This window comes from Sitophilus oryzae, unplaced genomic scaffold (genome assembly GCF_002938485.1).
Source record: "Sitophilus oryzae breed Bouriz unplaced genomic scaffold, Soryzae_2.0 scaffold_1710_pilon_pilon, whole genome shotgun sequence".
Classification (NCBI taxonomy): domain Eukaryota; kingdom Metazoa; phylum Arthropoda; class Insecta; order Coleoptera; family Curculionidae; genus Sitophilus; species Sitophilus oryzae.
Window position 1 is genome coordinate 196,078 of NW_022146403.1, and position 20,999 is coordinate 217,076.

The 20,999-nt window shown below is 33.7% G+C and overlaps 1 protein-coding gene across 1 annotated transcript in view; it reads left to right on the top strand.

Annotated features, from left to right (window-relative positions):
* LOC115881265 overlaps positions 1–15,781 on the top strand; it is a 29,690-nt gene extending 13,909 nt beyond the window's left edge. The window contains exons 17-37 of the mRNA XM_030898679.1: positions 1,451–1,616; positions 1,790–1,995; positions 2,067–2,216; positions 2,272–2,367; positions 2,563–2,781; positions 3,389–3,535; positions 3,610–3,755; positions 3,822–4,055; positions 6,319–6,606; positions 7,005–7,188; positions 7,352–7,495; positions 7,551–7,753; positions 7,807–7,922; positions 9,013–9,243; positions 9,833–10,059; positions 10,657–10,828; positions 11,860–12,055; positions 12,169–12,307; positions 12,901–13,201; positions 14,504–14,673; positions 15,512–15,781. Of these exons, the coding sequence (XP_030754539.1) occupies positions 1,451–1,616; positions 1,790–1,995; positions 2,067–2,216; positions 2,272–2,367; positions 2,563–2,781; positions 3,389–3,535; positions 3,610–3,755; positions 3,822–4,055; positions 6,319–6,606; positions 7,005–7,188; positions 7,352–7,495; positions 7,551–7,753; positions 7,807–7,922; positions 9,013–9,243; positions 9,833–10,059; positions 10,657–10,828; positions 11,860–12,055; positions 12,169–12,307; positions 12,901–13,201; positions 14,504–14,673; positions 15,512–15,781 (4,005 nt within the window). The remainder of the gene's footprint in view (positions 1–1,450; positions 1,617–1,789; positions 1,996–2,066; positions 2,217–2,271; positions 2,368–2,562; positions 2,782–3,388; positions 3,536–3,609; positions 3,756–3,821; positions 4,056–6,318; positions 6,607–7,004; positions 7,189–7,351; positions 7,496–7,550; positions 7,754–7,806; positions 7,923–9,012; positions 9,244–9,832; positions 10,060–10,656; positions 10,829–11,859; positions 12,056–12,168; positions 12,308–12,900; positions 13,202–14,503; positions 14,674–15,511) is intronic.
* Positions 15,782–20,999: the final 5,218 nt, after the last annotated feature.

The following is a 20,999-nucleotide window of genomic DNA, read 5'->3' on the forward strand; positions in this document are numbered from 1 at the left end:
AATATCGATGACATTCCCTATATAATTTTGCATATAAAATGGCAGAAATTTTTCGATCATATTGTATATGCTTGTTGATAAATAAATACCGGGAAAAGATGATGTCAAGTTACCTAAAAATTAATGATGAATGATATTTAATACGATATGTGAATGTTATCGACCATTCCCAAGGTAATTAGCGCTTTTTTATTTTAATTGTACATGGTGGGTCAAATTCGACGCTTTTAAATGGATACACCCTTTCCTATAGCAGATAGACGAAAACTAATATCGGTGTCTGGAGCTGAATTTTCATCAAAAACATGATGGTGAAAACCGCACATCAATATCTGTTACCGTTTAGGAGTTACGGGGTGTTATTCAAAAATGTGCATTTTTAACAAATCGCTGTAACTTTTTTGCTATGGAAAATTTTGCGTTTCTATGAAAACATTTCCAAAGCACCTTTTTACGTAGAATTTAATGGTATAAGTTTAATTTTTTTAAAATTAATAATTTAAGAGTTATCAACAGAAAAATTGATTTTTTTATTTGGGACACCCTCTATATTTTTAAAAGTTCACCACTTTTAACTAGTAGGCTTTGGACCCCTTGTTAATGATATGCCCTTAATGGAACTCGAAAACATATTTTTCCAGCAAGAAGAGACGCCGCCTCAGAACGCTGAAGTTATCAGCAAATTTTTGCAGCCAATTTCAAGAATAATTGAATAGCTAACCAAGATCCCAGCCGTTGGCCGTCGAGGCCACCTGACTTAGTGCCCATGGATCTAATCCTATGGATATATTTGCGGAAGAATAAATGTTTCTTATTCTTCCGTATAATCTAGACAAGAATTAGAAATAGTTAGCAGTTATGAGAGGGTATCTTTCACCCCCACTGAGTTAATGAATTCCGCGAGAAATGTTCAGAAACGGCCTCGTCTGTCCATAACAGAAGATGGTCGATATAACAGAAAATCTCATGTCTTGGTTTGCTATTTATTTTTATTGTTATCAGATATAGTTTAAATGGGTTGATTTTGGTTAAATATATTTTATATTGTGATAAAATTCTGCATTTCCCATAGCAAATATTATTTTCGTTTTAACTGATGATAAAAAATCAAATTTTCTGTTGATAATTCTTAAATTATTAATTTTAAAAAAATTATACTTAAACCATTAAATTTATATACATTAATAAAAATTTCTAGAAATATTTTGATTGGTTGATATAAAAATTATATTATACATCCTAAAAATATCATAAGAATAATGATTCACTGGCAAAAATTTCATGTTACGAGCTTACAAAATCGCAGCTCTGGTTATCAGTAAAATCGAAAATAAAAATTCAGTGTTAAAATAACTCTATGATATGACGTGACTAAATACGAAAAATATTTGTATTATGAGGGGGTAGGTTTGAATTGCCCTAATAACACCCTGTTTATTTTTATTTTTAGCTTTGTGTAACCGACAAAAATCCTTTTTGGTATATCGACAACATAACCCTTTCATCCTCCGTAGTATACGTTCGGTTTGAAAAATCGAAATATAAACCGAAAAAGTACACGGAGAAGCGTAGTGTAATTGACGATAGTTCAGACGGCAAAGTTACGGATTTCAACGGTAAATAGTGACTATTTGCAGCAAACAAAACCATCAATGATAACATACGTAATAGAAGTTACATTAATTTATAAAAATAAATGTTGTCTGAGGGTATCGCATCATCTTTGTTTTATTAAATGCATTGAATAAAAAGTGTATCGATCAATAAGTGACATATAAAATTATTACAGATCCTTTCATTTTATCTTTTGCAAGAGACAAAACTGTCACAGCGAAATTAATACAATCAGTAGAGGACAAATTACCCACAAAATCAATTTCCGAACTTAACAAGGAAACATTCTACGATATGATATCTGTCCATCGGATATATTTATTCAAAAATAGAGGATTTAAAATCACGTTTACCGATATACCATCTGAACACTATTATGACGTAAGTTCTGTACCAATTTTGTTGCCAAATTTACCTATAATATATTTCTAAAAAAAAATTCTCTATTTAAGATCGTTCTTACTGAAATGGAGAAACCAACTTACGCTTTTTTCAAGAAACACTATTTAACCATCTCACAAACAGATAAAGAAGTTAAGAATAGAGAAACACCTGATTATGACAGATGGTATTACCTTACATTATTACCCAGCAAAAATATGGTAATAGAATATCAACAATTAAAAGGATTATGTTACTAAATTGATTAAATTTCAGAGTAGTGCTTCAGGAACGAATTACAAATTTAGTGCTTCCACTGCAGCTTGCTTTGGATGGAATAAAACTACTAAATTTTGGATATATGCCTGTCATGTTAGTTATTTCTTATCACAAAAACCCTTATTTATTATTATGATAATTTCTTCAGTGCACGTCTTCAATAGTTGCTTGGTAAAAACTAATCTCTAAAAAACTAAAATTTCATAAAAAGTCAAACTATGTCTACACATATTGCAGACGATGTAGATTGTAGATGATTACACGTATTTTATGTGTTTCAATTTATAGGGATTTGACGAAGACAATGGTAACCTTACCTGCTTGTGTCATAATGGAACCATACTTACACCGTACGTTTCGAGCAACAGAGTCAATTTGGTGGAAGATATCGAGATTGAATTTGAATTAGAAATTCAAACCTGCTGGATTATATTTATTACTATTTTGACAATATTTTTCTTCTTCCTAGCTGTCCTGTTTTTTGCTTCGTTTGAGGAGAAGCCTAACGTAAGTAACTGGCGGAGATTTATAAAGATAATACTTAAAATAACAAAAATGCTACCATTTGTATAATAAAGCGGCAACCCTGTAACGCTGCAAATAATTTAGACAGATGGAGCAGGTGTCTTAGTGTAAAAATCCAAATCCAATCAAAAACATCCTGGTACCCTAAAAAGCCTATCGTGCCATGGCCATGAATCACCATGTAGACCTAAGCACCGACTAAGCGAAATTCTAATCATGACGGCTAAAGCTTGATTTTCATGCATCCGTTGTCCGACGATACGATGATACGATATTAATTTTATTGGTTGAATCTACAGACTTCGATTGGTTAGAAACGCTTAACCAATCGAAGCCTTTATATTCAACCAATAAAATTAATATCGTATCATCGTATCGTCGGACAACGGATTCATGAAAATCAAGCTTAAGAATTTCTAGCAACATTTGTGCTCAATTTCCCAACCTCCATATCTCTTGTAATAGGTGTATTTTTTAATTAAAAGAAAACTATTTGGATTAGTGCAATTTTTCGGCCGTTTTGAGTTTCCTTGAGTTGGAATAAAGAATGCTTAAGTGCAACGACTGAATTTTGTTCTGTAATTTGTAGATACTTAAAAAAGTTTATTTCGTTGGAGATGTTCCTAATTTTTTCAAATTTGCTTACATTATCGTCGTAACGACCGGAAGAAGAAGACATTCAGGTACAACATCAAATATCACCATGAAGCTTCATGGAACGAAATCAGAAAGTTTTGTAAGGAAATTTATCAGACAGTACTATCCAGTAAACTCTCTAATCAAATGCATTTATTTTGCTATTCTACATAGGAACATGTTTTAAATTATCCAGATCCAGAATTGATGATGTTACAGCGAAGTCAAGACACATGGTTTGTTATAGCCACTGATAAATCTTTAGGTGATATAGAAAAAGTAACCGTTTGGTTTGATTCAATAGGAAATAATACAAGATGGTAAATCTTGTTATTTCATCGTAGGTAATTTTTTACCGTATTGAAATTTTGAAATTTTAATTTTAGGTACTGCTCAAAAATTGATATTTACGATGTGCAAGGAGAAAAATTATTTCACTTTAAAATAAATAGATGGTTTAACGTTATGGAAAGCAATCAGGATTTTCATGTATTTGATATAAAAGATTGCGCAAGTACGACAGATTTGGAAAAGGATGCTGACAATAAAGATAAAATGATTAGAGCCATTGGAAATCTTGTAAAAAGTGTCAACGATAATGTAAATGTATGGAACTTAAGGTACTGTAACATTGATATTTGTCTAGTGTTGTTATATTAGAAAGGTTGAAAAAAATTGAGGTTGAAAAAGGTTAAAACGGTGGATGATTCATTCATCGGTTCACATATACAATAATATCACACATAATAACCTAAAAATCAAAGGGGACAAGTGCACAACTCAAAGGCAAATATATAAATACGCTGTAAGTTTTTACTTTTTGCTTGTTGGACAAATGAACTTATCTCTCAAACTATTATTTAAAAAATATCTCTAATTTCAGTTTTAGCATATCCAAAATAGTAGAATGTATAGGAGGAGGCCCAAGCAGCATTTGGACGTCGGGACAACGTTGTGTCACGCGACCAAACGTCGGGGCGCAACGTCGGCACAACCTCGTGCCAACCCTAGTCTGCACTAGTTTGGAGAATAATTTTTGGGTCGAAACGACGTTGGATACCGACGTTGGCTAGAAGCCTAATTTAGTACAAACTGCAACGTTGTTTAAAATCCTAATTCACAGAAATACAAAACTAATATGGCGTCTAAGTCGCGTTTTATCCTAAATTGGGATAATTATAGTAAAAATATTATATTTATAATTTAGTTAGAGACATATGTCAGATGGCAGTGAAGGAAAACAAAACAAAAGTATTTAAGTGTGGAGGATGTTTGAAGATCATAATTATTGAAACACTTTAACCGACTCTGTAACTCGTTACCCAAGGTAAAAAGTTAAACGCAAACAACTTTATTGATAAATGTATTGTTTCTACTTTAAAAAATACTAATGGGCCTTGAAATTAAAGAAGTTTTAAAAATTTTCTTGAATTTTTTTTTTAGTAAAATGAGAATAATTTATTCGCATTCGAAAAAATTGTTTCCGCGTATTTTTTAGGGTCAAATATTTCAAGTTAATGTATTCAAAAAGCAGGAATTGCTATTTTAAGAACGAAACATTTTCTTATTTAACAACATGGCGGCTTTAACTTTGTTGTTTTGGAGATTAAGATGGAGTAGTTCGAGTAGTCGCATACTGGACTAATAAAGTCGCAGTTCGGCCTTAACAGGTAGTATACTAGTCGCAAGATTGCCTAATTTAGTCATTCTAGAGTCTAGCTTGTGCCGCCCTCTATAATCTAAATAAACGAGGAAGTGTCGGTAATATATGTCGATGTATATTTAAATTTAGTTTTATATGTACCTTTCTTATGTCCCATTTTAATTAAGTTTTTTTTTTATAAAAACAAAAACAGCACTGAACTGTCTGACTGAACAGAACAATGAATTGAAAATTTAAGATTTAAGGTTATGGTTCAATACAGTTGCAAAAAGGTAGTGACTCTACGTCCTACCAACGTAAGAATAAGGAAATCTAAACAACGTTGGAATTAGTAAAACAGACGACGTTTGCATAACGTTGGAATAGGTCCTGAAACTGACGTCGGAAAACTCTATATTATCCAACGTTGTAACTACGTTGTCCAAATCACCTAAAGATCACTTAAGCAAAAAAGGTTACAAGACAACGTTTATTCGACGTCGCAGAAGCTTCTACTTTGCTGTAGTACTAGTCCAACGTCGGCACAACGTTATAAAAACGTTTAAATTTATTTTAATACCCAAGGTAGGGAGCTAACTATTTTTTGTAACTAATCCAACGTTGTGTTTAGTAAACATGTGGTCGCAAGTCGTGAAAATGCTACTTGGGGGGTTATCACCGCAACTTTACAGATCTATTGTGTCCTCTTTCTTGACTTATAACTCATCATACAGTCTCAGGGCTTTTATCTGAGACGGTTTTAAAGAGGTTAATTCTCCATCTTCGATATCAGTCGTACCAAAGTTTATGGCTCGAGTGGTTGTCGTCTCGGCGCACTCAGTGATGAGGTGTGCTGGTGTTTCCCCATTTTCCCCCACAGAATCTGCATTCGCTCTTGTGTTCTTGTTGCTTCAATCTAGGAGGCATTCATTAAGGAGACAGTATCCTATTCAAAACCCCGTGACAATCCGTAGATTCTTCTTTACTTAAATCAAAGAAAATCTTTGATTTTTCTCGATCTTAAGTTCTGAAAAATTTCCTCGAGTGTCTTAGACCGTTGGAGGATTCCCAAGGTTACAGATGGAGTCTTCCCGGTTCTTGAGTTCCACTTTAAGTTGGTTTCCACTTTACCCACAATAGTAAGAGATTGTTGATTTTATTTAAGATTCAATCTTTCTAGTTTAATGACAGTTGGCTCATTGTTAATATAAAGAAAACATGTAAAAATAATTTTTTTCTAGCTTGGAGCATCCATTTTTCATGCTGAAAGAAAGACTGTCAATAATTTTCTCTAATATAATGGTCATCTCTGTTCTCGTCATGTTTATGTACAATGTTCCAAAGTTTGACGAAAGCGACAGCATAGAAGAGAACGAATTCAGTTTCAGCCTCAAGCTAATATGGATACCTTTTATTGCCAGTGCGATAGCATTTTTATATTATTGCCCATTAATATATTTACTTGAAATGGCAAAACTTAAATTCAAAACCAGAATTAGATTTTTCAAGAGGATTTTAGAAATTTGTTGGTATAATAAACCTTCATTCAGAACCTCGCAGTTAGTGAAATAAATTAGTGGTTTCAATTAGCGTAGAAGTTTGTTCCTTTAATTTTAATGTAAGCCTTCAGAACGTCAAAATTAGCGGTAGACATTTTCAATTAGTAGAAAAACTTATCAACTTATATATTAGGCTTTCTCTATGGACACAACTGCAAGCTGTTGCTAGGATATTCTATTAATTTTAATTATGTTTTTTAAACATTGTGAATGATCGTAAACTAAAAAGTATGAAGTGTAATAATTGAAACCACTAATTTATACCACTAATTGCGAGGTTCTGAATGAAACTTTAACTATAAATAAAACTTTGAATCAGGTTTAAGGGTTTCTAATTTATTTCCTTGCTAATATTTATATAATTTTAGGATCCTATTAATAATTCCAATAATCATTTCAATTACACTTATGATTATTTGTGGATTTTGGATACCTCATAATACCAGCATGCTTTGTTTGGTGTCCATACTAATTGGGACACTTATGACTGGTTTAATTTTCCAAAATGTAACAACAATTTTCCTGAGCATCTTTATCAGGCTTCCTGAGTTGGTGAGAACATAATTATTTGATGTTATTATGCGTCCTCAATGTTGACTTATTTCTCTGAGAATAGAATTTTTTGTGTATTTCGTACTGTATAGTAAAACATATTTTTACATACTTGATTGCAGTAGGGTTATTATTATTATTATGAAATTATGAATTATTATAGGCGAAATATATTTCTAATACTAAAAAAAGAATAATCGAGTTTGTAGAACTGCAAAGACTTTTTATTTATAAAAGGTTTGGATCAATGGCTCTCAGACCATATTTTCAACATTTTTACAGTTCACTGGACAACTTAACATTGAAAGTAAGTAAAATCGGAATCAACTACTCCAAAATACACTACAATATTTGTATTTCAGGAAAAAAAGAAATGGGAAACGTCGAAGAAAAGTATCGTTCAATTACTGGAAGATCTTTTCATGATATCTTCTTACGTATTTTTTCTCTATCTGGTATTGTTGTTAGACAAAAACTCAATGGAGGTGTACAGTCACACGGAAATACAGAGACTGGTTTCTGGGAAGTATTTGGGTAAAGAAATGGAGGTCGAAGTGTATCAAGAGTTAGTAAAAGTACTTTTATTTTTGCACAAGTTTAAAATAAAATATTTTTCAGCATTTTTAAGTATATTAAAGAAATATTAATACCATCGTTCCAATCGTATCTATGGTATGGAAGATATCTGCAAATCGATCCAGGGATGACCAGGGATTTTCATAATAAATATCTGGGTATGAAATTGAGAACTATTAACCCTTACTTACTTACTTACAGCCATTACTTGCTGACGAGTATTTGACACGCATCAGAAGATGGTTACGCAAGGCGTTTTCCTTTACTAGCTTTTCTGTGACGTGATGTTATCTCTCTTCCGCACTCCAGACATTCAAAAAACTTATTACTTTGTTGCCTCTTTACTTTTTGGTTGTCGATGTTAACTAAGTTTACAATTCTTCTCCATTGTTCTATTGTGTGCTGCTTTCCCTCGAAAATATCCTTGTATCTTATCCACCCGGTGTCCTCTTACCGTCTACAAGCTCACCGTAAAGAAGATATTTTGGTAAGCGGTTTTCTTGCATCCTGCATACGTGACCAGCCCATCTTACGCGGGATTTAGTAATCATGACTTCAGCGCTCTCGCAGCCAGCTTTTTCAAGGACCAATACGTTTGAGTTATGGCGGTTCCATTTGATTCTTAACAGCTGTCTATGGTGTCTCTGATGCAACTTGTTTAATGCGGTCGTTTGCCGACGGTACGGCACCCAGGTTTCACTTCCATATAAAATGGTGGGGATTATTATGACTCGGTACACTGCAAGTTTCGTTTTTGTGCTCAAGTCATGATTGTAGAAAACCCTGTCTTTTAATTTCCAGAATGCTCTTGAGGCGCTGCTGATTCTGTGCTGAATTTCAGAGTCGATATTGGCCTTTTCCGAAATCAACTGCCGAGGTAATTGAATTCCGCCACATATTCCAATAGTTCTTCTCCGATTTTTATAGTATTGTTATGATTTTCTGGGAGAGTGCACATTATTTTAGTTTTATCGATATCCAGCTTAAGGCCCAAAGCCTCGTATGCTCTGGTATATGTGGTCGGCATTTCTTTCGTTTGCAAAATTGCAAAATCGTTACAGTAATTGTAACAATTTTGTAAATAACATTTCTTAAACGTAGACGATTTGAACTACGGTCAAAGAATACTTACATAAAGCGTCATTTAATTTTGACATTTCCTCACCAAGGTATCTAAGCAAAACATCCGTATGGGGTATCAAAATACCTCGCGCGAGTATTGGAAGGTTAAATAAAATTTATTTTCAGGTATTATGCGCCTAAGGCAACATCGTACGAAGACCGCAAGATGTCGCATTCCTGAGCAGTTAAGATTTTTAAATATTACGTGCCGGCCACCGTTTGATCGGGAGAAAGAATTCGGAGATTTTTTTAGAAATTGGGAAACTTTAAAACCAATCCACACAGATAGCAATGAGAGAATGGCGCATACATGGGACTATTCTTCATCTGGAGTAACAGGAACATCAACATACGTTGGTAAGTTATAATCATATTTTATTTCTTAGCCATAATTCCCTCTACTTTCATTATAGGTAACAACCATGAAATAAAATAGAGGCAGTATAAAAAAATTATACTTACTACCTATACTACTTATGGCCAAACAAATCCAACTAACGTTGGAATTATTTTTCTATATAAAAATACGTAAAAGTAAAGTAAAGATTTCAAGTTAACGTCTCCTTCTTGCTGCCAGGGCTAATCTGGACGGAGCCTACTTTGATTACGCGAAATCCGAACCGCGGTCCTGGGCCATATCACGGTCAATGGCCTATTGACTTGGCAAGTGTCTAAATCGACTCTTACTCACGAGATATCCGATCTCATCCGGCCTCGAACCGGCGTGTGTCAATAGATTTTACACTTTTGCTTTTATTGGACAATAGCACGATAGAGAGTTTCGAACCGGTCACCCGTACATCCACTAGTATCGCCTTACGTCGCTTAACTTCGGTGTTCTAATGGGAATCGGTGTTTCGACGTAGCGGGCCGTTGCCCATACAAATACGTGGTTTTTATAAACAGTATACCTATATGTGTTTAATCATGATTTTATTATTTTAAGGTGACTTGGCTCTATATCCCGGAGGAGGTTACGTAGCTCCTTTGGGACGAACAGTAGTAAATTCCCACATAAATATGTTTTATTTAAAGAAATATAAATGGCTAGATCTGAAAACCAGAGCCGTCTTCATAGAATTTCTCACTTACAATCCTAACTGTAACTTATTCAATACTGTACAGGTTGTTTTTGAAATTGGAGCATCTGGCTACGTCACTCACAGATTTGAGGTAAGAAATAATATACAAAGTGCCTTTTGTCAAAATTACACTCTAATTAAAACTATACGATAAAAAGTATATATTTTTTAATTTGTCATAAATATGTAGATTAATAATCATCGCCATCAACCAGCCACTAAAGTCCACTGCTGGACGTAGGCCTCCCTCGTTTGCTTTCATAACTCCATATCTTGAGCTATTTACATCCAGTTACTGTGGATACGCCTAAGTCGTCATGCCATCTGGTTGGAGGACGGCCTCTGCTACTGAATGCATCTTGTCTCGGACTCCATTCTATTATTTAATTTAATGTGCGCTGCCCAATTCCATTTCAAAGTAGTTTTTTTAATAAGATTAAGATTTTTTTAATAAGATTAATAACAGGCATGTTTTATATTTGTTAATTTTTGACTCTTCTTTAGTAACATGCTTGTATTTTCGAATTATTTTAACTGAATGTTACGAGGAATGTTCTTTTTTTTCAATAATAAGATACCATCCTGTGCCGGAAACACTGCGACCTGTAAAGCCTAATTTCCCGTTTCTGTGCCTGCAACCATTCCTATATCGTGTCTATATTTCCTTAGAAAGACTATATATTTTCAGATTCAAACAAGAAGGTTACTTGTTGTTGAGAGCGATTTTAGAGGCCCCCAAGTTGTATTTGTGTGTTTCGGTTTGGTTCTCCTTCTGCTTACGGTCCGAGTGACTTATAAGATGATCAAGAAAGGTAAAAAATTCTTTTCAGATGCCTTGGAGGTCTTTGATGTGATCATAGGTTCGTATTCATTCTCATTTTATTAGTAACATTAAAAATTAAACTACTTTTGTAAGAGAGGGTTACTATTTTTGGAAAGTACTTTTGGAGATTATATAACTAAAAACATAATTTGTTAATTGAATCATCATGAATAACAACTTTACTAGTAGTGTGTGTGTGTAGTGTAGTGTTCTGCTCTGTCTATTCTGTTGCTCAAAAAGGCAAAGAAGTACGATAGGGAGACGCGATATCCCCAAAATTGTTTACAGCAACACAGAAGAAAACTTTTGCCGACTGGACTGGACGAAAAATGAATTAAGAATATATGAAGAATATCTTAATCATCTAAGATTCGTTGATGACATAGTCCTAATTGCCAATAGTCCTGGAGCCCAATCATCTAGAATGCAAATTTGTCTAAAGAAGAAAACATTCGACCAATGTGTACTACCAATCATGAACTATGCATGCGAAACCTGAACACTTAAAACGGATATTATAAGGAAACTGCAGGTCACACAATGCTCAATGAAACGAAATAGGCTGGGAATACCCAAGAAAGACTGTAAAGGAATAGAGTGGATACGACAAAAGACCCAGGTAATAGATGCCATCCACAGAATCAAATCCCTCAAGTGGCAATGGGTTTTGTTTGACACCTGGCAAGAACGGACAACAGATGGACCACAAAAATTACAGTATGGTACCGACAAGGAATTAGAAGAAGAATTTAAAATTAGAGACTTAGAAAAAGACCAAACTTGTAATTGGGGCCATGATGTTAGGAAATTAGCAAGAATAACTTGGGCCCACATAGTCTAAAATAATAGACAACAATGGGCCCAACTACAAATAGAATATCTAAATATACGAAAGAGGCTACACCATAATTGGAAATGGTCCAATAAGCTGAAAATGATGACGATGATGACCTACAAATTGTACTCGCACTTGTCCGTTTTTATTAAATATTAACATTAAAAAAAAACTCGGTTAATTGATGTGATGCTCGATGTGATATAAAATATAAATTATCTTTTTATTTTCAGTTCTCTTAAGTATGGCCTCGATATATTTATTCATCAATCGGATAGCACAGTTAAACATTTATCTGACAAAACTGTCGGAATCGAAGAACAACGAGTTTGTCAATTATTTTCATTTATTTGTGGCAGACAACACTTTTACAGCACTTAGTGCCAGCCTAGTGTTTTTAGCTACCTTTAGACTGTGGAAATTATTAAGGTAAAACAAAAATTGAATATTCACTTAAAAGATCTATAAGGGTTTTCAAGTACAACATTATAAAACAAATAAAATGTTATAAGTTTTTTAACGCTTCCCAATTTCTGTTGTAGATTTATGAAAATAGTTAAGGTAATGGAAAAAACATTGTACCATTCGTCAGGACCACTATTGGCGGCTCTACTATATCACTCAACTTTTATGGTAGCTTTATCCGTAATAGCTACGTCGTTCTTTGGATCGGAATCAGAAGTAAGTTTCTTAGATTTCCCGTTTTTAAAAATGAACCTACCGCATCATCCATGACACTTTCAGGAGGAGCAGACTTTCTAGATGCATTTTATCCATTTTTTCGAATTTTGGCAAATAACGATAACCTGCTACGCTTTTTGCAAGAAACTTACGTAAAAGCTAGTATACTTAAAAATGGATAAGAATTCATAAAAATAGTACACCTACATTTGAAAAATATAGTTTTGATGATATCTGAACTTATCTCCAACTACATGGTCCCCAGTTGTAGTTCCATTCACTATTTTAAGTAGTATTATTGAAAAAATAGAGAAATTGCATTACAAAAAACAGCACTCCTCATCTGGCAATGACAAACGAACAGCAGTATCTTCACAAAAGGACATACTTCTGTTTGTTTGTCTACCACCAATGGACATACAACACACAGAAAGTCTAAGGTATTTTCGCCATTTAATTCGAATAGGATAAAATGAATTTAGAACGTCCCATCTGACCTAATATTGATGTAGTTAGCAATGCCACCTTTGGTTGAAAATCTTAATAATTGAACAAAATACATTTAGTAAGTCTGCTCCTCAAATACGTTTTAGTATTTCCGCAACTTTTACAAGAGTATGACCACATTGTTGCTGCTCAGCATGAACCTAATCGACGATTTTCCTATGCACCCGTTCGAGCAACATAAATTGGGTTCAGCCTTTTTCGTTCTATTCGCTTTGCTGTCCATATATTTCATCAATGTCTACATCGTCATCATCACCTACTATTATTCTCAAGCTAAGACATTTTACTGCAACGAAAAGGGAATGGTACAAGAGTACCTGAAAAACAAATGGATTTATTACACGACTTTGTTGAAGGTGCGCTTGACTCAACTCAGAGGAGGACAAGGTATAGTATATTTTTATAACAAGCTTGTAAAATTGAGTTTTTAATTGATTACACTGGTTTGCAAAAAATATTTTTTTCTCTAGCCCTGTTACAATTCCTGCTGATTCTTATGTAAAATGACGTTCTGAATCCAAATATAGCTTCCGTTTTCTGCTACCTACATTTCTCTATTTTTATCACATTTCGATTATTCTTCTTCTTCGTAGTGGTTCCCCAAGAACAGTTGGGATGATGAAGACCAGCTTTCATACCATCCTCTAGGTGGTCGTCCAGGCGATCGAGGCATGTTAGGTAATTTCTCCTTAGCAATTTTTGCTAACCGATCGTCTGGTATTCTGTCCACATGGCCTCTCCACTCTTTTCTCCTGTTTCTTGTCAATCTTACTACATCCTGTATTTCCACTCATATAAGGTATGTCTTGTAATTGATTAAAGTGTTCGCATTTCTGTTGTTCCCATTTCAATACGCCATTTCGATAATAATTATGGACATATGACTTTTATTTGAAGAGGTGAAAATAACTATTTTAGCTGTGAGCAATAATAAATAAAATATCATCATCATCATCATTTTTCTTATCATCATCGTCATCTCCCTCACATATTAAGATTAATGAAGCTACTTAAAGGATTTGATTCTGTGGATGACATCTATTACCTGGATCTTTTGTTGTATCCCTCTATTCTTTTACGGTGTTTCTTGGTTATTCCCAGCATATTTCGTTCCACCGAGTATTGTGCGACCTGAAGTTTTTTTTTTATAACGGCCGTTTTAATTGTCCAGGTTTCTCATGCATAATAGGTCATGACTGGTAGTACACATTGGTCAAATGTTTTCTTCTTTAGATAAAGTGACGTTCTAGATTTCAATATGATTGAATTTGTTCCATAAGTACTCCATGATATCTTAATTCTTTTGTTGATTTCTGGTAGTAGAGATTCCGAGCTGTGTATTAGTTATTAGAATGTCTTTTCTGTTTACTAGTTCAATATACATTACTTTGGTTTTTGCTAAATTCATTTTGAAACGTACTTCATTGCTGGCTGTATTTAGTTCGTTAATTTGTGCTTGTAGTCCTTCAGGACTATTAGCAATTATCGAGTCTTAGATATTTTTCTTCTTCTATTTTTAATCCGGTGTTGGTCCAGTCCAGTTGATGGCAGATTTCTTCTAGTGTTGCTGTAAACAAACTTCGGGGATTGCAGTTGGGAACTTTGGGATTATTTTATATATCATCACTCTTGCTTTGGCCATTATTTAAATAATTTGAATTAAATGTATTTTTGGAAATTATATTGTAGATATTCCAGAAAATCTTATTCAGTCAATATCAGTAGATCGCTACAACGACTTATGTATAGTGGCGAAAAATAGAATGAAAGCTATGGCTTTGATATCAAAATGCGTTTTAAGAAACGAAGAAAAATCTAGGACTATGACTGAAGAAGATTATGAGCTTATTTCAGAAGTGGTAAATATAAAATAGATAAATAGGACAAGCTCTAAAAAACAATATTTATTTCCTTATACAGCGGCTTCTGCGACGCTATTTTTTTTCGATTTAGATTAGAGTAGATTTGATTGTTTATTTCTATTTTTATTGCTGCCATTCTTATGATCATAGTAGCACCATAATAATAGTACATAACCTTGGTATTAGAACAGCAAAATAAAACACTAATTCACCACAATAAACCAAAACACTTTTACTTTTGCACTGAACGCGCGTTTCACTAATCAAGTTAGTATCATCAGCAGATGATTAAAACTAAACTAATATCTACAATTTGAGCGTTATAGGCGCTCAGTTGGCGCCGAGTAGACGTGCTAAATCTAGCGAAGCGAGTTAAAACCAACGAGCGTAACAATTAATTACCGAAACTAGAGCAGTAAGAACAGAGGATGGTACTGGATCATTGTCTCTGTTCATATTATCTTTATATTTGTTAATTTTGACGGTCTCATATGGATCTAATTGCCGGTAATTTGAGACTTGTTTAATTAATTTTAAATTATTAATATCTATACGTGAATTAGTACGAGTTCTTTATCAATTTTATTTTTTTATCAAAATTACCTGAACCTTAATATTGATCTTCTAGTTTGCTCAACATATTTCTGATTACAGTCTCTACATAAAATTTCCTAAACACCCGACCTTTCCAGTGGAGGTGTTTTATCTTTAGGATTACCTCATAATTGTTGTAATTTATTATTAGCACTATAATAGTAAACAAAAAAGATGAGATTGTGGAATCCTTATCGATTTTTTTAGTTGCAGCATTCAATATATAGATTTTTTTGCGTAGATATGGCAGTTGTTTAGAAAAGATACGGACGAAAAAGAACTGTTCTTCAAATGTGAGGAAGAGGAAACTGTAAAGTTTGTCGATGATCGAAAAATAGAAAAGATCGCTAGTATATGCGAGGATCTTGCTAGAAATGGGGAGGATATGAGCAGAAAGTTCAAATCGAAGCGTAAGCCATGGATCGAAGAACGAATCAACAGACTGAACGCTATGATTGAAGGTTTGAATGTTATAAATCGAGTCCTTGATAATATAAAAATTAATGTTTAATTTACGTACGTTACTATTTCAATATAATATACTTAATAATTTTGAAATTATATTTTTTATTATTAAGCAGTTCTTATAGTGTAACTATTCGTAAACACTATAAACGAAGGCAACAATTACATTGAACTCCATTTATTTATTAACGACCTTCTTCCATTTTGTTCTTGTTGTCTTTATTTTTAATTTCTTCCGCTTTTTTACTTTACTGTGAATTATAAAAATCTATGTTACTCTAATCAGAGACACGAAATTTACAAATAAAAAGTAATAGAATACAGGTCATGTAACGGAAAATGGAAAGGTCCATGTTGGGAGTTACACTTAGGGATAAAATACCCAACATACCATACAAAACGAACAGTTATATCTGTCTTACATCCTTAATGGAATTGGCCAGGACATGGATCTAGGATAACAGATTGACGGTGGACAAAGAGTGGAATGGAGACACGAGGTCTATAGAAGCAGAGGACGGCCTCCTACTCCTCCTAGTCGATGGACAGATGATATTAAGAGAGTGGCTGGAAACTGGATCCAAGTGGTACAAAATAGAAAGAAATGGCTTGAGTTGAGGGAGTTTGTTCAGTAGTGCACAGAATAAGCTAAACGATGATGATGGTGATTTACTCTATAACCTAAATCATTAATTGAAAAATAATATAAATATGAGACACTTTTCTGTAATGAAAAACATTATTCATCTCGATTTTCAATTCGTAAATACACCGAATAAGAACTCACACCAATACAATCCAAGAGACAAATTTGTTTATTTTTCTATCTGAAAGAAAGATGGCATTTTTATTCCTTTTTCTTATTGCTTTGATTTAATTTAGTCTCAAAGAGCCAGAGATGGAAAGCAAGAAAGAAAAGTACGATTTATTCCGAAAAAGCTTGATATCAAATTTATTTAAATTCTCCAGAAAAGGTAGACGCAGAGAGCAAGAAAGAGAAGATGAGAGAAACTCATTATCCATTTGTAAAATTTTCTCATTAATTAGAAAGGTTTTATATTCAGAATGTCGTTCGTGCAATCTTCTTATTCCACATTATCACCTTTTTTCAAATTAATCAACATCAGTTTTCATTTTCTTCCTTGCCTATTGAGAAAATTCGAAATCTTTTAGATTCTGCTTCGCGTAGCGTTATCTTTTCTTTTTCCCCTTTTCCTGTTCTTTTTCAACGTTCTGCCGATAAACCCGGCCTCCAAATTACAACTTGCGACAATTTGTATGCTTTTAGACACTGGGTTCTTTTATGTATTCCATTCGATTCTTTGTGAAAAAAAGTTTTTAAGAAAGAAAATCAGTCGATCGACAGAAGATTCGGCTTTTAACATTATTTTCTAGAGAATTTTATGCTAACAGGAAAAGCTAGGTATTTTTTGATTAAATGGACAGACTGTGAAGCGAGTCCCATCTTTTCATATTTCGACGACGTTTAGTGCACTACGAAACCCCATCATCAATGAATCAAATCAAAAAATCTATTTAATTTTTTTTTGATTTAAATAAAATTTGTAATGTCGAAACATTGGACCATTGGACCTATATATATATATATTGTAATATGCTGTTTGTATAGATAAGATATTCACTTTCGGAGTTTTATTTACAAAAATTTGTAATATACTTCATTTCCTAAAGAAACCTAAATACATCAAATAGACATGGTAACTATCTTTTCTGACTTGAAAAGTTGACTGTCGTAATCTGAATTGGATTTGACTTAATTTGCCATCTATCTTGTTGCGGATAATTTAACTGCACATCTATATGTATGAATATTTTCTAGTTTTCTTAACGTCTATCAATTATATCCGGCTACACGATGGCGACGTCTCTTCGGCTGAAGCTTGTAGTGTCTATTTTATATTTTGTTAATCTCTTTCAGTGGCGATATACGCCAATATTGTAGATTGTATGGGAAGTTAACCACCGCAAACTTATAGATCTATTGTGTCTTTTATGAATTATAACCCATCATACAATCGTACCAACTCGGTGATGAGGTATTCTGGTGTTTCCCATTTTTTCCACCGTTATTCGTTACTTACTTGAATCTACTGAGTTGTTCATTGGCGAGACAGTGTCCTTTTAAAATCCCATGACAATCCGATGATTGTTTTTACCTAAATCAAGGAAAATCTTTATTTTTTTCTCGGTCGTAAATCGTGGAAAATTTCTTCGAGATGGATGGAGTCTTCCGCTTCCGATGGATTGAGTTCCGCTTTAAGTTTGTTTCGACTTGGAAAGCAGAACGATTTTGGTGGAGTGTTCGCTCCTTTTTTAACTCGTTTACTTTTTCATTCGGTACCTTCTATTCTTTAGCAGACTGGGACCCAAAGTAAGAGAACTTTATTTTCTTTGCCTAATTTGTTAAGCTTTTCTAGTCATTCTTTGACCAACTTCGAATTGTTGGTTACTGAGTGGCTCGCTCTTAAGGCTGCTTGGCTATGGTATAAGATGGCTATTTCTTGTTTCCGATAGTTCCTATCTAAGATAAGTTGTACGCATCTTTGGATATCTGTTCCTGCTTTAGTTTTGGAAGCATCAGTATACCACATTATATGATATTTTAACTGCTAAGCAAACGTTTTCCTCTACCAGTTCCTTTTCTTACTTTTACAGATCCAGATTTCCCAAAGTTATACATTCTGACTATGTGGGACTGTACATTCTTACACTGGAGTGGAATTTTTCTTTTCAGATATACCTGAATATAGCCTAACCTCAGAAATCTCAGAGATCAAAAACCATAAAGGTACAAGAACAGAATACCTCTCTTTGTATAATTGCATTGGAGGGTTTGTTCATATTGTTGAAATTTCTATACCTACTTGGATTGCTAAAGATTTCATTATTGCTAGATGTGAATACGGCCTCTTTAAATTTGCGGTTTTTCCAATGGTGCTCTGTGATGACAATCCGGGCTTCCGACCATTTTATGTTGTGGTGTTTGGACCACACATGATCTCCAATACCCGACTTCATTGTTTCACCTCTTTGCGTATTTTTTTTTATGTTTGTCTCTTTCTTATGATGCACTCTTTCTCTTGGCATGATTCCGGTTTTGTTTTTGTTAGAACACTTCTAAAAAGTAGCCCCACACTTAAAAACAGTGTTATTTTTGTACTGTTTGGCTATTTGCCTAACCTTCTCCAACGTTCCTTTCACGTAGGGAATAGTCAAGAGATAGGGAGCATCCTCCTCAGGCTAGCGCACCAATGAGTCAGACTTACAATTGGATATAATATTGTCGAGGGATTTTTCAGAATAACCATTCTGAAGCATATCGGCGTTGTAATATTATTAGTTCAGGATTCAGAGATTCTTGGTAACTGGAATTACTGGCATTTGTCTCGAACCATTGCAGAGGAGTTGAAGGAGTGGTTTCTTTTAACATATACCTCAGCACAGCCCAACCCAAAAATCTCACTGATTAAGAACCATAAAATTACAAGTACAAATAGAATACCTATCTGGTATAGTCAGAAAAAAATTAGCGGTTTCGTTAAAGAAAAATTGCATAGGTATACATACACATTTTTCTCGCTATATGGAGGGAAATTCGGGCGATTCATCATTTTATCGTTAAATGAAATTTGCCGTGGCGTTTTATCGGCGTGCTTGGAAGAACAATGGCCGAAAAGCGAGTCAGTGGCGCCGAATGATTAATAATTATAATTGGAACGATAAAGAGATTAAACATTTGCAATTTCGAACGTTCCGAACTGGATGGCGGGCCCTTATCGCGACCACTTCGTTATTAACATCCGAACAGATAATAAGTGAAAGGGTGGTAGGTAGAGGGTGAAAGAATGACAGAAATACATTCGTTATCCAGGCAGATTGACCTACATCTTTTAATTAATCATCAGAAAATGTACTAAAAATAGTTATAAAGTAAGTACGAGGATGTATATCAGGAAAATGTTATAACTTCTATAGGATGGCTCAAAGAAGTGTGAGTGAATTGGGATGATTTTTTTTTAATAGTAGCAACAAGCGAGTGGATGAACAGCTTTCAGAATCAGTTCCAACAGATACAAAAATATATTTCTCTTCAGAGAGAATACTTCGAAAAACAATACTCTTTTTTTTCTACCTCTACAGGGTCTTATCCTGTATATTTTTGCATTTTTGGCTTCCTTTCAGATCACTTCACATAATCCTAAGATATTATTATTATTAAATATATTTCGATAGTTTCAGAGACATTAATAAATAAATAGAAAATAAATTCACCGGCAAAAAAAAACGGCCACTAAAAACTAGTCTAAATTTCAAAGTTGGATTTCTCGCGAACCACTCATTAGATTTTGATGATTTTTTTTAAATTGTAAATTAATTCCTTCTTAACGGATGCTACGTCAGAAATGTTTATTCCCAAGTTATATTGAGCATAATATACAGGGCACAACAAAAAGACGAAGTTTTTTGTCCGAACTTTGTAACACCCTGTAGGGTGCAGCAGCTGTAGTAGCTATTGCTAAATCAAATCGCATTGTAACCTCATCTTTTGTGAGCATTTGGTTTTTTTAATCACAACATTATATTTTCCAACCTTCTTTAAAAAAATTATTACAAATACAAGAACTGTTCTGAAATCAAAACTATATTAGGTATTTATTTTAGAAGGTATATACTTAACTTTGCTATAAATATCGTAAGCTTAAATCATACAGGGTGTTCAAAAATCTACGCTAAACTTTCAAAAATATAAAATAATTTTTCTTTAAAAAGGAAAATTTTAAATCGCACGCCATCATTCGCTCCGCTTATTCACTTATATCTTTATGAATTACTGGCCAGCATTCGCTGGCAAAATTTAGAATTAATGCATTCCTTCGGACTTTCCAGTAAAAATAAACGCATAAATCGTAAAGTAATTCGGCAACGGTCCTAGAGACCCCCCAGTGGCGTCCTTTTAATCCCAAGGAAACACATTTGCGACCAGGGAACAACTCCAAAAGATTAATTCTCATGCGAATCTTATATTCCAGAGCACAACGTAAATCAAAAGGAGCGTATGTTTGCCAAAGAGTTTCATTTAAAGTTGTTGTCTTGTAGATTAAAAGTACTCATACCAATAAACAATTCAATTTTTTATTTCTAAAATTTTTAATTGATTTGTTATACCTAAACAATGTTGTAGTTTATATTTTAAGAAAACCGTTATTATGACAATTTTTTAAACTAAGTATCAACCTATGAGT